This window comes from Grampus griseus, assembly GCF_964374135.1.
Source record: "Grampus griseus genome assembly, chromosome: 4".
Classification (NCBI taxonomy): domain Eukaryota; kingdom Metazoa; phylum Chordata; class Mammalia; order Artiodactyla; family Delphinidae; genus Grampus; species Grampus griseus.
This window is the reverse complement of record NC_138997.1, coordinates 35,183,024-35,200,337: the sequence shown is the minus strand read 5'-3', so window position 1 is coordinate 35,200,337 and position 17,314 is coordinate 35,183,024. Positions and strand designations below refer to the sequence as shown.

At 42.1% G+C, this 17,314-nt stretch overlaps 1 protein-coding gene across 2 annotated transcripts in view; it reads right to left on the bottom strand.

The window, feature by feature from the left end:
• Positions 1-12,039: 12,039 nt before the first annotated feature.
• Positions 12,040-17,314, bottom strand: part of TMEM192 (transmembrane protein 192) — a 29,263-nt gene continuing 23,988 nt past the window's right edge. For both annotated transcript variants that reach the window (XM_082653258.1, XM_082653257.1), the window contains exons 5-6: positions 13,316-13,418; positions 12,040-12,993 (exon numbers count right to left, since the gene is read on the bottom strand). In XM_082653258.1, coding sequence (XP_082509384.1) covers positions 12,855-12,993; positions 13,316-13,418 — 242 coding nt within the window. In that variant the 3' untranslated portion in view covers positions 12,040-12,854. The remainder of the gene's footprint in view (positions 12,994-13,315; positions 13,419-17,314) is intronic.

The following is a 17,314-nucleotide window of genomic DNA, read 5'->3' as shown; positions in this document are numbered from 1 at the left end:
TTTTCCACCTCCTTTAGTAAAACTCCCAAGTGAATGGGTCTTCCCTTTTTGGTTTTAACTGTTTCTAAGACAAGACCTCACACACACACACAAAATGCACAAGCAACGCACATCCAAAACAACAACAACAACAAAACTGTAAATGTGTGTACAGTTGGCATGGTAGTGTACAAAAGCATTGTAGTTGATCTAATTCTTTTTTAATTTTGCCTTTAAGTTATTTTACCTGGTTTGTTTTGTTTTGTTTTGGCTTTTTTTGAAAGATGCGCATTTTAACCTGGAGGTCAATGTTATGTATTTATGTATTTATTTAATTGGTTCCCTTCCTGCTTCAAGCTTTCATGGCTGCCACCATAGTTTTCTTTTCTTCTTTCCTCCTCTGACTTGGGGACCTTTTGGGGAGGGCTTCAGCGCTTGCTCTGCTCCTTCATAGGGTGACAGGACTCAGGTGGGACAGCTGCTGCAGCTCCCTGACTGCTGCGGGTCCCCTGGCCTGGTTTCCCAAGTGGGTATGGGGTTCGTGTGTGATGGGGGAGGGGCGTATCTGACTTCTGTACATAGGGTGGATATGTGAAAAGCAGTTCTGGATGGTGTACGTTCCGCATCCTCTCTGGGGCTGTGTTTTGAGCAGCATGTGGTCTTCTGGTTTTATCTGCGTGAAATACTGTACAGGGGAATAAAAGAGATCTTTTTTTTTTTTTTTATACTTGGTGTTTTTTGAATAAAAACATTTTGTCTTAAAATAAATAAAGTTAGACCATATGACTCAGCAATCCCACTCCTAGGTATTTACCCAAATGAAATGCAAGTTTCACTTCAGGGAAGTTCACACAAAAATCTTTACACAAATGTTTACAGCAGGTTTATTCATAATCACCCCAATCACCTCCTTTTGGGAAGCAACCCAAAAGTCACTCAACTGGGAGATGCATAAGCAAACTGTGGTACATTCCTGGAATACTATTCATTAATGAAACAGAATGAACTATTGGCACTCAGGACATGGATGGATATCAAGTGTATTACGCTAAGCAAAAGAAGACAGACTCAAAAGGCTACATACTGTAGGATTCCATTTATATGACATTTTGGAAAAGATAAAACTATGGAGGTATGGAACAGATGTATCCTTGCCCACAGTTAAGAGTGGGGGTAAGGTCTGAGTATAAAGGGAATGTAGAACTAGGGTATTTTGGGGAAAAGGGCTGCTGACACTGTTCTTTCTCTTCATTGTTGTAAGAGTTTCCTATAAGCTGCTATAACAAATTACAAAACATTTGTGGCTTAAGACAACACAAATTTACCATCTTACAGTAAAGATGGTAAACAGTCCTAAAATCAAGGTGTTGGCAGGGCTGCATTCCTTCCGGGGGCTCCAGGAAAGAAATGGATTACTTCCTTCTTGCCTTCAGCAGCTTCCAGAGGCAGCCCACATTCCTTGGCTCAAGGCCCCTTCCTCAGTCTTCAAGGCCATCAGTATAGCATCTTCTAATCTGTCAACTTCCCTTGTCATACCTTCACTGACTCTCCTGCTTTCCTCTTTTCCTTATAAGGACACTTGTGATTACGTTGGGCCCACGGGCACCTCCATCTTTCATGACGCTTAATTTAATCACACCTGCAAAGTCCCTTTTGCCATGTGAGGGAATAAGTTCATGGGTTCTTGGGATAAAGACATGAAAATCTTGGCGGGGGGGCATTATCTTGTCCACCACAACCCATCCTCTGGCTCCCAAAGAGTCACATCTGGCCCCCACCCAAAAGACATTCACCTCATCTCAACCTCCCCAAAGTCCCAACCTACTACTATTGTGGTATTGGTTATACAACTTTACATGTACATTTTCAAGTCATAAAGCTGCATACCAACAGTTAATTTTACTGTATTTAAATGTTAAAAGTGGGGGTAGGAAAAGAGGAAAGAGCAAAGGAGACTGAGAATTCCACCAGTAAGGTGGAAAGAAACCCCAAGACTGTGGTGACCTGCAGATCAATGAATGTTTAAAAGAAATCCCTTCAATGATAGATTACCCATAATTTATCAAATGTCAATAAACAGTCTGTCCAAATAAGATGGTTCTCCAAGAAATTTTTATGAAACGGCCCACAGTATGGACTTCTGTGGAATTTTTGATGTAATCAATGAAATAAATATATCAAATTTGAAACATTGAAAAAGAAAAAAAAGATTTTTGACCTGGAAGCCAAGTAAAGAAAGTACATCAAGGAGGGCATGATAAACTCCGAAGCTGCTGACATCTAGGAAAATAAAGGTAAGAACCATCTCAGAGACACGGAGGCCTCCTTGACAACAGCAGTCTCTGTGGAGCAGTGGAAGCCAAGTGAGCTAGAAATGTGAGGTCAAGAGAGAATCAGAGAAGAGACAGTTAACACAGCCTTGAGTTACCCCAGTGGCCATCCTTGAACTATTTGTTATTGGCCCCCCAGGAGATAAGGAGCTTGCAGGGGAATGCAAACCAACACACCACGTCCTCTGCTGAGAAGTCTTGCTGTGAAAACGTCAGCTCATCTTCACACTTGCTGACAGATGTTGATTTACATCATGGCTCGCTCAGGGCCTTAATCTCAGAGACTGTCCTCCGGGCAGGCTGGCCACACTCTGGAAGTGTTCTTCCACCTGTTTTACAATCTCCACGTTTCTAAAAGGCATTTCCTCTTCTTTTATTTGGTCATTGTGAGTTTATGCCTTAACTTTTTCTTTATTATCATTCTAGGGGTCTAAGGAGGAGAGTAGTAAGTCTGTATGTTCAATCCACCCACCCTCCTTTCTTGCAAACACCAGATTTTCTTTGTATATATGGCACATGTTATTACTTAAAAGGTGGTTTATTAACTGGGCTGGGTTGTAACTTACATTTTAAAATTTAATATATGTTGAACATTTCTTTATTAATTAGAAAATAATACCTAGTCACTGTAAAAATATTAACTAATACAGAAATAGAATAAAGAGCCCCAAATCCCTTGTTCAGCCCCCACCTTTCAGTCTCCCACTCCAGAGTCACCTCTTTCTAGTGAGAGCTACTGGTTTATTATTCTTCAAATATACTGTGTTTGGTACAAATTGAAGGTTTGTGGCAACCCTGCCTTGAGTAACTCATCATCATTTTTCCAACAGTATTTTCTCACTTCTTGTCTCTGTGTCACATTTGGGGTTCTCACAATGTTACGATTTCAAAAAGGTTACAGCTTGTTGAAGGCTCAGATGATGGTTAGCACTTTCTAGTAATAAGGTATTGTTTAATTAAGGTATGTACATTGTTTTGTTAGATACAGTGCTATTGCACATTTGATAGACTATAGTGTAAACATAACTTTTATTTGCACTGGGAAACCAAAACATTCATCTGACTCGCTTTATTGTGATATTCACTTGACTGTGGTGTCTGGAACGGAACCTGCAACATCTCTGAGGTGTGCCTATAGTTTTGACCACTATGTATCATCTACAAGCTGCATGTATTTATCTTTTGCTTATTTTTCTTTGCTTTGTTTTTTTAAATCTGAAATTTAATATTTGGATAGGTATAAAAATCAAGATTCAAAATTCAAAGGTAGAAAGGGATATACAATGAAGTCTCACTTCCACCTAATTCCCCTTCTCAGAGGCAACAAAGGATACTAGTTTTTACAGTTTTAGAGAGAGTCAATGGATATATAAGGAACTGCATGTATAAGGAAAATGTACACTTATCTTCTTTTTATACAAACAGTAGCATACTAGCTAGTCTGTACCCTGTTTTTACTCGAAAACATATATGGAGATTATTTTTTCTCAGTAAATAGAAGGTTGCCTCATTCTTTTTGATGGTGCTATTTAACCAATCCTTTCCTGATGGATATTTAATTTGTATTCTGATTTTGGTTAAAACAAATAATCATGCAATTAATGCTTTTGAATTGGTGGGAGTATATCCCCAGGATAAGTTCCTGGAAGCAGTGCTGCTGGGTCAAAGGACATATGAAGTTGTGATTTTGACAGATATTTCTAAATTTGCCTTCCACAGTTTACAGGTCCCAGTGGGACACCAGTGCGCTTGCTTCCCACACCCTCGCTCACGGAGCAGTTAACACGTTCTCACGTCTGGTTTGCTATCTCATTGCAGGTGAGTTCTAATCTTTTTTATGACTGAGACTTATCATCTTTTCAAAGGCTTATGAAGCATTTGTGTTTTCTTTTCTGTGAACTCTGTTCCTGTGCTTGGCCCTTTCGGTGGCAGTTGCTCTTTTTATATTAGAGAATTCTGCCCTTAGTCTGTGTAAGGAGCACCCCCCAGCCTGTGTGTCTGCTCTCCTCTCACACATCAAACAGTCCTGCCAGGTCAGCTGGGATCCCACAATTTGTGATTCTGCAACCACTCACCTGTAGACAGCATCAGCTCCCACAGGCTTAGGGGTTCAGTCCCACAAAACTGCCGGTCCCACCCACCCCACATGCCTGGGGAGCCGTCACGAGCCCTTGTCGTCGCCTGTGCTTCCCATAGCCCCTCCTTGGTTTCCTTTAATTTCCTAGAGCAGCTCACAGAACTCAGGAAAACATTCCACTGACTACATTGCCGGTTTCTTCTAATAACTCAGGAAAAGCCAGATGGAAAGGATGCATAAGGCGAGGTGTGTGGGAAGGGGCATGGACCTGCCCCCCACTGCCCCCCACCGCCCCCCTGAGCACAGCACCCTCTTCCCATCTCCAAGTGCTCATCAAGAACACCTGGGCCCCATCTTTTGTGGTTTTTAGGGAGGCATCCTTACAAAGGCACAAATGAGTAAATCATTGGCCACTGGTGACTGAGTCAACCTCCAGCCTCTCTCCCCTCCCCTTTCTGGAGGCTGGTAGAGAGGGGACTGTAAGTTCCAGCCCTCTGATCACTCGGTTGGTTTCCCAGGCAGCAAACCCCAATCCTTAGGGCCTTTCCAAAAGTCACCTCATGAAACTCAGTTCAGCTGCGGTTGGCTTTGGAGCTATTCAAGAAATGATGACAACAGACCAAATATTATAAGAAAAGATGCTCCCATTGCTGTTAAACGTAGGAAATTTCAAGGGTTTTAGGAGCTCTGTGTCAAATATATATTTCTTATTATAAATCACACTCTCAGCCTGTGACTTGAAGTGTAAATATTTTTTACCCAGTTTATTTGTCCTGTAACTTTTGTCATGTTCATCTTACAACAGTTTTTCCCAAGGGGAAACTTTAATTTTTATGTAGTTAAATATATCAGGCTTTCCACTTATGGCTTCTATGCCAATCCTAAAAACTCTTAGAGCTCCCCTCTCTGAGATGATTTTGAAAACATACCCCATTGTTTATTTCTAATACTTTAATAGTTTCATTTTAAACTATGAAATCTTTGAATCAGCTGATTCAGAAGTTACAAACTGTAAGGTAGAGCTAATAACCTAAGTTTTTTCCTTGGTGCTTTACCCAGTTGTCTTAATACCATCTACTTATTGAGCTCACTTCTCTGTGATTTTAAGTGTCACCTTTAAGTACTAAATTCCCATGTATGCTTTGGTCTGTGTCTTTATTTCCTATGTCGTTTCTTTGATCTGACTATTCATGGACAGTATCTCACTGTTTGTTACTGTTATTATAATAATGGGCCCAATATCCTATAGCATTAGTCCTCTCATAGATGAACTGAGGAGGAATCACCATGTTTCTGGTGTCAAGTCTCTACCTGAGGACATGCCACGCCTTTCAAGTCTTCTATTGTAACTTTCAGTAGTGTTCTTAAGTTGTCTTCAAAAAGATTTAATCTTTTTTGTTGTTATTATAGATGGGGCTTTTTCTTGAACTGTATCTTCTAACTGGTAGTTGCTTGTATGAAGCAACAGATATTTACATATTAAGTTTTCACCCAGACACCTTACTGAATGCTTTTATTTCTGTATTTTTTAATAAAAGCTTTTCTAGCAGGATCTTTGGAGTTTTCTGGGTATTCAATCATATTATCTGCAAGTAAAGGTAATTTTCATTACCTTTTCAATCTATAAAGACCCATATTCTTTTTCTTATCTGAATATTTTGTTGGAACCTCCAGAATAATGTGTGGACATTTTTGTCTTAATTCTGAAGTAAATGGGAACATATCTGACGTTTCCTACTAACTTTGTCTGTTTTCTGTTGCATTATTTCTTTTCAAAATGAAAATCTTAAATAGGAATATTTGACTCTTGCATGGTAAATATGTTTCCCATACTGGTAGGTTTATTCTTAATTTTATATATGGTACCAGCCAACTTCTATATCAGTATATGTGTATTTGTATATATATATTTAATCACCTGAAACCATTTCAGTGTATGTATTATGAAATCCCTTTATCATATTGAGATATTTCCCTCTCACATTTTTCACTATTATAAACATTACTGCCATAATTTTACATGTCTTTGTGCACTTGTGTATCATGCAGGATAATGGCTGTAATTTTTTACTTTTAAATCTTTGCTACATCTGAAATTGGGATGTTACATTCCAGTCAGGGAAGAGAAAAACAACGTAAATAAGTAAATTATATAATATGGAAGGTGGGAAGTGCAATGGGAAAAACACAAACAGGGTGTAGAGGCAGAAAAATCTTCCCTTCTTCCCTCCTAGTTTCTTTGGCTGGTTTAATAATAAAATGGATATAAGACAGATTAACAGGAGAAAAACAAATTTAATTTTGTATGCATGGGAGCCCCATAAAAAGATGACTTGTGAAGAAGTGATCAAGCAGGAAGCTACCCTTTTGTAAGAAACATTTACATTTATAAATGAAATCTCTATTTGTAAGGATATCTCCCTCTCTGTGCCAAAAAGAGGCGGATGACTCTACATCTTGATAAAGTGTTACCAATGCAGAAGGCAAAGACCTAAATCTGTGTAACAACCATACTCTTGTCAACTGTGCTTTGCCTGTAGCCTCCCATAACCAGCTCTCCCACTCCCAAACATCTTTTGTCCTTAGCTGGATGGTATTTAAGGTGGTGGCTTGGGCCACTTGGGGGAGTTACTCAGTATTCCTGGGTATCTCCCATGTATGCACAAGGTATACATGTTATTAAACTTCTATTTGTCTCCTGTTTACTATCTTTTATTACAGACGGGTGTCAACCAAGAACCTAAAAGGATAGAGGAATATTATTTTTCCTCCCCTACACAAGGTTTGTTTATACAGCCTTCTTGGCCCTAAATTCCCTGTCTGGTGATAAGGATGTCTTCTACCCTCCTGGTGTTACCAGACCAAACCTGGGTCCACTCACCCACCATGCTGCAAAGCCAGTCTACTGACACCAGGCTGTGGTGAAGAAAGTACAGCATTTATTTCAGGGCCCAAGTAAGAGGAATGGGCAGCTCATGCTCAAAAGACCCAAAACTCCCAGATGGTTTTCAGGGAAAGGCTTTTAAAGGCAACAATTGGGGTGAGGGTTGCAGGGTACATGACTTTCTTCTGATTGTTCGGTGGTGAGATAACCAGGTGGGGCTCCAGGAAACTTAATCATCAACCTTCTGGTTCCAACCAGTCTGTGCTTGTGGTCAGCTTGTAGTCAACATCCTCCACCTGAGTGGGGTCTTAGTTCCTGCTGAACAACTCAAAGATATGCAGCAGATTGCTATGTATAGCACTTGAGGAGGAAGCAGGACTCTTTATCTCTGCAGTATTGTTTCTTGACTGCTTTTCCTTTGTGTCTGCATTCCCTCACTCCTCTAATTAGTAACTGCTTGTGCCTGCTCTTTGGAACTCAGAGAAGGCCTAGGAGATTAAAGCCCTTTTCTACAAACAAACAAGAAACAGACATAGAGGGGCTTTTGTACCCAGGAGAGCCCTGCCGGGTCCTGCTCAGTTTCACTGGGGAGGGTGCCTTTCACGTGGCAGATTTATCTCTTGCTTTCTCAGGGAAAAAGGAGGGTAAGAGTTTACTTCTGTTTTTTTGTTTCTTAAGTGACTTTTATGAGTGGTAGGGTTTTGTTGTTGTTGTTGTTTGGGATTTTTTGTTTTTGTTTTGCTTTGGCCATGCTGCAGGGTATGTGGGATCTTAGTTCCCCGACCAGGGTTCGAACCCGTGCCCCCTGCAGTGGAAGCGCAGTCTTAACCACTAGACTGTCAGGGAAGTTCCAAGAGTTTACTTCTTGTAGTGGATGTCTCTCAAGTAACTGTAGTTCAAAATAACCAATATGCCAAAGTGACATATTTTGAGATGACATATTCTGAACCCCTAAGGTAAGGGAGATAGAAGGGGCTGAGTGGGGAGGAGGCCTCACTGAGAAAGAGACATGAATAAAGACTTGAAGGAGGTAAAGTTACCTAGGAATTGATCATTCCAGGCTGAGGGAACAGGGGTGCAAGGTCCTGAGGTGGGGACGTGTCTCAGAGTCCAGAAACAACAATGTGACTGAAACAGAGAAAGTGAAGGAGCAGAAAGAGGTGAGGTGGGTGGGAGCTGATCTTCTAGAGCCCTGGAGGTCACTGCCAGGGACTTGGGATTTTACTGATTAGGGAAACCTCAGAGTAACACGCTATGTCAAATGTGTTTCAGAAAGATGTCTTTGGCAGCTACACTAAACACTGATGCTTGTGGTGGTGGGGGGTAGGGGCGGGGGGAGAGTGGTGGTTAGAATCTGAAAGACCACTTAAGAGACTACTGCAACAATCCATGTGAAGGTGATGGAGTCTGACTCTATTTTAAAGGAAAAGCCAGCGACCCCCGTGGAGATAGAGAAGGCTGTGGAGGAGAGCTCACCTTTGCAAAATGCCTTTCAGTCGTTGCAGCGGAGATCTAGAAGAGAAGCAGCGTATACACGTCTGGAGGTCAGGGAGGACACACCTGGAACTGGCCAGCTTGTACACTGCACTATAGCCATGAGGTCAGCAAGAGCGAGTGCCTATGGAGAGAGAAGAGGCCCAGGAGACACTAACACCAAGAAAAGGAGCCTGCAAAGGAGACAGGACAGGAGGCCAGTGTGGCTGGAAGAAAGCCAGGAGGCTGCAGTGTCCTGGAAGCCGGAGTAAAGAAAATCAATCAAGGAGGGAGTGGGCAACTGAGAGGAAAGGTGCAGGCAGGCTGAGGAGGGCACTCAGCCCTGGTAAGAGGTATCCTACCCTTGGCCTGGATAAGAAGTTCCAGTGGAACAGCAGGATGAAAAGCTGGGCCAGACAAGAGAGGCTGCGAGGGGAAGAATTAGAGACAGGCTTACGTGGTTTACAAATAAACAACCTTCCTTAGGAAACCTAGGAAACATTTTGAAATTTTTGTGATTTGTGATTGGCATATATTCAAGGTTTGTTTCCTGAAGAATTCAAGAGGCTAACAAATGGGAGTTTTGTATTCAAGGCTCACAAGAGCATCTCTGATCAGTTTGCGAGATTACCAAATAACAGTGTCTTCTGTAAAAAGGATGGGGAGAGAACGTAAAGTTCATTTTGTTTGTCATTCTGTTTTCTGAATGGTTGCAGAACATGGAAGCTAAATTCTTTCCACAAGTCATATTAACATCAGAATCTCCATGAGGCCTAACTTACAGAAGGAGAATTGCATTCTTCAATCCCGATACTGGCTTGTCTGTCTGCTGTGTTCACTTCCTCCCCCCGTCATGCCCCAACCCCGCCACGAGAATGTAGGTTCCATGAGAACAGAAACCACCTCTGTCTGACTGACCCCTGTTCTCTGGTGCACACCGGCTCTCAACTAAACGTTAAGTATTAAATGAAATGCCTGTGTATGGAGACATTTTTAGTTGTCACAACTGGAGGTTGCTACAGGCATCCCAGCAGTCAGAAATACTGCTAAATATCCTACAACACACAGGACAGTCACCATAACAAAGATTATACCACCCAAAATGTCCATAGTGCCAAGGTTAGAGAACCCTGCCTTAGAGAAAAAAGGAAAAAGAATTAACTCAATTCATGTGAAGAAAAACGGCCTCCAGCAGAAGCCTGGGGGTGCAGGGTGTGTGTGTGTGTGTGTGTGTGTGTGTGTGTGTGTGTGTGTGTCTGTGTGTGTGTGTGTCTGTGTGTGTCTGTGTCTGTGTGTGTCTGTGTGTGTGTGTGTGTGTGTGTGTGTGTGTGTTTGGCTGCACTGTGAAGCTTGTGGGATCTTAGTTCCCTGACCAGGAATCGAACCTGGGCCCTCAGCAGGGAAAGCACGGAGTCCTAACCACTGGACAGTCAGGGAAGTCCCAAGCATGGGTATATTAAAATTCCCTCAAACACTGCTGGCTCTCACCCGATGTGGCTTTAGGAATTCATTTGTGTGAACTTTCCACTGGTGCTACAGGGAAAGAATCCAGGCTGTAGTGTTTGAAGAGTACGTGGCAAAAGAACCCAAAACAAACTAGCAAATATTTCCAACAAATATAAACTGAAGACTATCCTTATATATAAAAGAAGATGTTTGTTAGAAAAAGAATATCCCAGGAGAATAATAAGCAAAAGACTTACACATGTACATCACAAAAGATTTGTAAAAGGCCAAAGAATACGGAGGAAAAAAGCTCTAATTCATTAGTATTCAAAGAAATTCAGTAAGTCATGATGCTATTGTCATTTGAAATAAAATCCCCAAATTAACAATACAGAAATACAATACAGACATATACATATATACCCATGATAAAATGTTACTTTACCTGCCCTAGTTCAGCTCCACATACTCTGCCACCCACTTTCCTACACCACACTGGCAGTCTGATCCTTCTGAAACTAAAACCGACTGCCACTTCCTTGCCTAGAACACTTCAGTGGGCCCCATTCCACTGGAGGGCCCTTGGCCTAGAGAGCGTTAGGGTCCCCAGAATCTGCCACTGGTCGTTCCTCCTCCCATGTCCAGCACCACCCTTTGGGCTCAAGCTATACACAGTGCAGATGATCATCTGTAGCTGTTCGACCTTCTTGTTTACTCATAAATTTCCCTGGAATACCTAAAGCCTTTCCCCCCAGGAAACTCTCTGAGCCGGAGCCCGTATGGCACTCTGGGCTTAGTGTCATCATTTCACTTAGCACAGAGCCCGGAAATCCCAGTCCTCTCCTTAGAATGTAAGCTACAAGCTAGGACTGTCTTATTAATTTTTGTATCCACGGTGCTAGCACAGTATCTACTTGGTGCGCAGAATGATTAACATTTAAATTGTTTTGTTCATTCCTTTCTTTCATTTTCTTTTATTGTTTGAAATGTTCAGTACTGAGTTTAGAAAAGAGTGTTGGTGATTATACAGACAGCCCATCGGAACTTGAGTATTCTAACTTTTTAACTAGACCTTTCTCTGTAAACCAATGTTCATCACATAAACCTTAGAAACTGACTGTAGATCCAAACTGAATTTAAAAGTAAATGAGAATTAACCATCTACCACATGTATTTTCCCTAAGGAAAACAGCTAAAGGCAAAAGCTCTTCCAGAACATAGAGACAGGTTTCCACAGAAGGCAATGGCTTTGAGACATAATAAAAAGGAAGGAAAAAAGAAAAAAAGAGAGGAAGGAAAAGTCAGGAAACTTGGATACAATCTTAACTTTAAAAATACAATTTTGGCTTTAGTTTGTGAATGTTTTCAATTTGGGACTCAATGGTTTTGACTACAGGTGACACACAATCACCTTGACCTCAGCAGAAAACCTTGAGAATGCTCTGCAATGGCTGTATCTAAAGGAAACAGATGTTTGCCCTTCAGATGTATGGTATGACTCAATGAACACATCCCTTGCCAAATAGTTATGTACAGCTCAAGGATTTTTAAATCAAATATTGATTATTCAGCTAAATAAAAAAGAAATTCAGCAGCATACATAATCACACATATCCCCTTCCCTCATGTTAAGCTTTCACACAGAAGGCTTTCTGAGGCAGCATGTAAAGGTGCCAAAAGCAAACTGATACATGAAAAGGCCATGCTAGGAAAACTGGAGAAACAATGCCATTTATTCATAAATATGCTTCATTTTATCCAGAGAATTAGATATGTTTAATATCTATATATGTTGATATGACATTTTTTTCATCATAATTTTTAAGTATAATCCAAGACTAAAAAACATATTCTTTTTTTCTTTCAAACTTAAAGCTACAGAAGACCCCTTTCCTGTCACTGAACTTATTAATCCAAAGACAGTCAATACTGAAATACATGGCTACCTCTCAAAGAAGGGCCAAAATAAAGAGAAAGCCCGAAGTCTTCTCTAATTATTTCAGCTGCTGCCAATGGCAGGCGCTCCTGCTTTCACAGGCAGCACTGGTCGGTCTAATGCTGGTCCAAGTAATCTTCAAATCTTATTTCTGGAGAATGGAAACCTGTAGGGGCTGCAAAGTAAATCATCCAGTGAGACCTTGGTCCTACAGTGACGAAATTCTTATAAAAGCCATAAGGGCCAAGGCTATCCAATACCACACAAGCATATAAAATACATAAGGCTCCATGGGAAAAAACACTAACCATGAGAAATGATGACTTCTCTCACCAGTATAAAAGTGGGAAAAACTCAAGCCCAGTTGTAAATAGGTTGTCATTTTAGACTTCCTCTATAAAAAGCCAAATTATTACCAGGTCCCAATAAGTATGGAAGAAGTGCTGGTCAAGGAGATGTTTAATCTATACCTTTGATCCTAGGATAAACCAGGCAGTTAAATAATTTCAAAATGTGCAAAACAGACATTCCCCTTGAGTTCGCGAGGCGCTACAAAGTGTCTTTCAAATGATCCGCGAGTCCAACTTATTAAACAGCCACACAGGTGAGAACCAAATTCAGGTTTCCAACAGAAATTGTAGAATGTTACTTGGCAAAGCTACATTTCCCTAAGACAGCTTGTCAGGTAGCCGGTCAGTCTAAATCACTCTGGCTCCTCTGGAATTGCTGTCAAATCCCACTTGGCTGAGAGCTGAGGTCAGAGGACGTGAAGGCCAGCAGACGCTGGCTGAGCAGGGCATTGTGCCGCTTCAGGTACACTATGATGTCTCCTTGCTTCTCCACAATCTCTTCCAGGCTTGAGAGAGTCCTGCACAGAACCAAGGTATTCATGAGTTACACATGTTCACCAAAAGTCTCTTTGCAAATGGATCTCTACTAGTTTCCAGTACAGCACATTATATCCGTTACTTTTTCTTAGATTTTATAAGCCAAGGCAATATCCCCAAATGAGATTCTTTCTTTAGACTTGGTTTCACCACAGCTGAGAGGAAGTAAACAAATCAAACATAGTTGTAAACATATTTTAACATATGCAGAGTCCTTAAACTCCAAGCATCAGAATGGTCTCTAGATTTCCAGATGGAATAAACTTTTAAATCTCTTTCACTAATCTTTTACTCCACACTTACCTGAATCCAGTCTCCGAGGTAATATTGCTGGGGTAAGCATAGATTTTTTCTTCTTCAAGTACATCAGGCTGTGGCTTGGCTTTATTAAATTTTCGAATTTTCACTAAAATAATAAAGTCATTATTGTCAGGTTATCCAATCACGAAAAATTTTCTAATTCCATTTATTCAAATTTCATTAGTAATTGGCTATTCTTTTCAAGTAATATGCAAAAAAAAAAAAAACGGTTCATGAAGTGAATAAACAAATAGGGAAAATGTGCTAAAAGGGAATGGAAATGATGATGCAGAAGCAGGAGAAGAGTCAGGAAAGAGCCATCAGTGCTCATTGCCCGGAAGTGAAGACACGTGGAAGAGCCAGGGAATTCGGCGACCTGGAGGCCACTGACGAACCTGAAGCCTTAACCCCAACATGAGTGTCCCTGGAGACGTGACCTCTGGTGAGGTAATCAAAGTAAGAACAAAGTAATGGGGGCGGTGCTGATCTGAGAGATGAAGGGACACCAGGAATGCACCTGCACAGAGCAAAGGCCACGTGAGGACACAGCGAGAGGCGGCCACCTACACACCAAGGAAGAAGCCTCTGGAGAAGCCAGGTCTGCGACACCCTGATCTCAGAGGTCCAGCCTCCACAACTGAGAGAAAATAAGTTTGTGTGTCTTAGTCACCCAGGCTGGGTATGTGCTCTGGCAGCCCCAGCAGCCTAATGCACGTGGATAGAAGTCTGCTGCAGAGAGTTGAATAATCAGACACAACAAGGCTGTTGTTCCCAACCTCGCAGGTGTGGCTACAGACTGAGCTGAACAATCTGCATGTCTGAGTAAGAGCCACTGTCCGGGGGCCCTGACCCACCTGCGTAATAACCCTGGGACACGGCTGGAATGAGCACTCCCACCACAGATGGTGACAAGGGGCCAAGAGAAAGGGCTGAGCCAGGCCTCAGTGATGGCAGTGACTGTCCAATGAGACTGGCCTTGAGAATTGTTCGTGCAGCTCCAAATGGGTCAAGTATTCAACACGTGGGAAGGGGGAGGGGAGGTGGGTTAGGTCCCAGCACAATTTTTAAAGACTCCACATATGATTCTTTCCTTTCTTGTGACAATCCTTGAGATATATATATATATAATTCACATACAATGCAATTCCTTCAAAGTGTACAATTCAATGGTTTGGTACATTCAAACAGTTGTGCAACCGTCTCCACAATCAATTTTAGAACATCTTGTCACCCCAAAAAGAAGCCTGGGATCCATGAGCAGTCTCTCTCTAGGTACCCCCACCTCCAGGACTAGGCAACCACTAATGTGTTCTCCTTCTCTATAGATGTGCCTGCTCTGGGCATTCCAAGTACACAGAATCATACAACATTTACGTCTGGCTTTTTTTTCTCTCAGCATAATGCTTTCAAGGTTCATCCATACTGTAAGTGTCAGTGCTTCATTCCACTATTCCTTCCTTTTTGTGGCTGAATACTATCCTCTGTATGGGTAGAACACCTTCTGTTGGTCTAGTCCTCACTTTATCCTAACACCATTTAGGTTGTTTCCACTTCTGGCTGCTATAAATAATGCCATTTGTAAAAGTACACATGGACCCAGAAGTGCATGTGCTGAGTCATATGTTCAACCTGTCATGGAACTCCCAGGACCCACAGATGATTCTGATGTGACTCTCAGATGAGAATGAGGCTGGAGAAGATTAAACAAAGAGGTTAAAGAGAAATGTGAGAAGGTTAGGAGACATGCAGAGGGTTCAATCAGAAAGGACCAGAAGGAAGCGGGCAGTGAGATGCCGAAAGAACCAGTGAGGGAATGTAACAAGAAGCCCTTGATTTTTAGGTGGTGGCCAAGAGAGTTAGAAAAGAGAAGCCCCTCACACAAAAACAGACACACACAGATCAACACACAGAAACAGAACAGAGGACACAGAAATAAACCCACACACTTATGGTCAATTAATCCATGACAAGGGAAGCAAGAATATACAATGGAGAAAAGAATCTCTTCAATAAGCATTGCTGGGAAAACTGGACAGCTACATGTAAAAACTGAAATTAGAACATTCTCCAACATCATACACAAAAATAAACTCAAAATGGATTAAACACCTAAATGTAAGGCTGGAGACTATAAAACTGCTAGAGGAAAACATAGGCAGAACACTCTGACACAAATTGCAACAATGTTTTTTTGGATCCATATCCTACAGTAATGGAAATATAAGCAAAAATAAACAAATGGGACCTAATGAAACTTAAAAGCTTTTGCACAGCAAAGGAAACCATAAACAACACAAAAACAAAACCTACAGAATGGGAGAAAATATTTCCAAACCACAAGACCAACAAGGGATTAATTTCCAAAATATACAAAAAGCTCATATAGCTCAATATCAAAAAAACAAACAAACAACACAATCAAAAATTCGGCAAAACTCCTACACAGACATTTCTCCAAGAAGACATCAAGGTGATCAACAGACACATGAAAAGATGCGCAACACGGCTCATCAGAGAAATGCAAATCAAAACTACAATGAGGTATCACCTCACACCAGTCAGAATGGCCATCATCAAAAGTCTACAAAAAAGGGCTTCCCTGGTGGTGCAGTGGTTGAGAGTTCACCTGCCGATGCAGGGGACATGGGTTTGTGACCCGGTCTGGGAAGACCCCACATGCCGCAGAGCGGCTAGGCCCATGAGCCATGGCCACTGAGCCTGCACGTCTGGAGCCTGTGCTCTGCGACGGGAGAGGCCACAACAGTGAGAGGCCTGCGTACCGCAAAAAAAAAAAAAAAAAAGGTCTACAAAAAAAAAAAGTCTACAAATAAAATAAAATAAAAAGTCTACAAATAATAAATGCTGGAGGGGGTGGGGAGAAAAGGGAACCCTCCTGCACTGTTGATGGGAATGTAAATTGGTACAGCCACTATGGAGAACAGTATGGAGGTTTGTTAAAAAACTAAAAGCAGATTTACCATATGATCCAGCAATCCCAGTCCTGGGCATATATCCAGAGGAAAAACATGGTTCAAAAGGTTACATGCAGGGGACTTCCCTGGTGGCACAGTGGTTAAGTATCTGCCTGCCCGCGAGCCGCGGCTAAAAGCGTGGACCCCAAGGATGGGCGCGAGCCGCAGCTAAAAGCGCGGATCCCAGAGACGGGCGGGAGACGCTAAGGCTGCTGCTGTCAGCACCAAGGGGCCTGTGTGCGAGCACAGGTCACTATCCACATCCCTCTTCCAGGGAGCCTGTGCAGCCCACCACTGCCAGGGTCCCGGGAACCAGGGACAACTTCCCCGGGAGAACGCACGGCGCGCCTCAGGCTGGTGCAACGTCACGTCGGCCTCTGCCGGCCGCAGGCCCGCCCCGCACGCAGTGCCCCTCCCTTCCCCCCGGCCTGAGTGTGCCAGAGCCCCCGAATCAGCGGCTCCTTTAACCCCGTCCTGTCTGAGCAAAAAACAGACGCCCTCCAGCGACCTACACGCAGAGGCAGGGCCAAATCCAAAGCTGAGCCCCTGTAAGCTGTGAGAACAAAGAAGAGAAAGGGAAATCTCTCCCAGCAGCCTCAGAAGCAGCGGATTAAAGCTCCACAATCAACTTGATGTACCCTGCATCTGTGGAATACATGAATAGACAACGAATCATCCCAAATTGAGGAGGTGGACTTTGAGAGCAAGATCTATGATTTTTTCCCCTTTTCCTCTTTTTGTGAATGTGTATGTGTATGCTTCTGTGTGAGATCTTGTCTGTACAGCTTTGCTTCCACCATTTGTCCTAAGGTTTTATCCATCCTTTTTTTCTAAATAATTATTTTTTAATTCAATAACTTTATTATATTTTACTTTATTTTATTTTACTGTATCTTCTTTCTTTTTTCCTTCCTTCCCTCCTCCCTCCCTCCCTCCTTTCTTTCCTTCTTGCCTTCTTCTTTCTTTCTTTCTTCCTTCTTTCCTTCTCTCCTTTCTTTCTTTCTTTCTTCCTACTTCTACTAATTCTCTC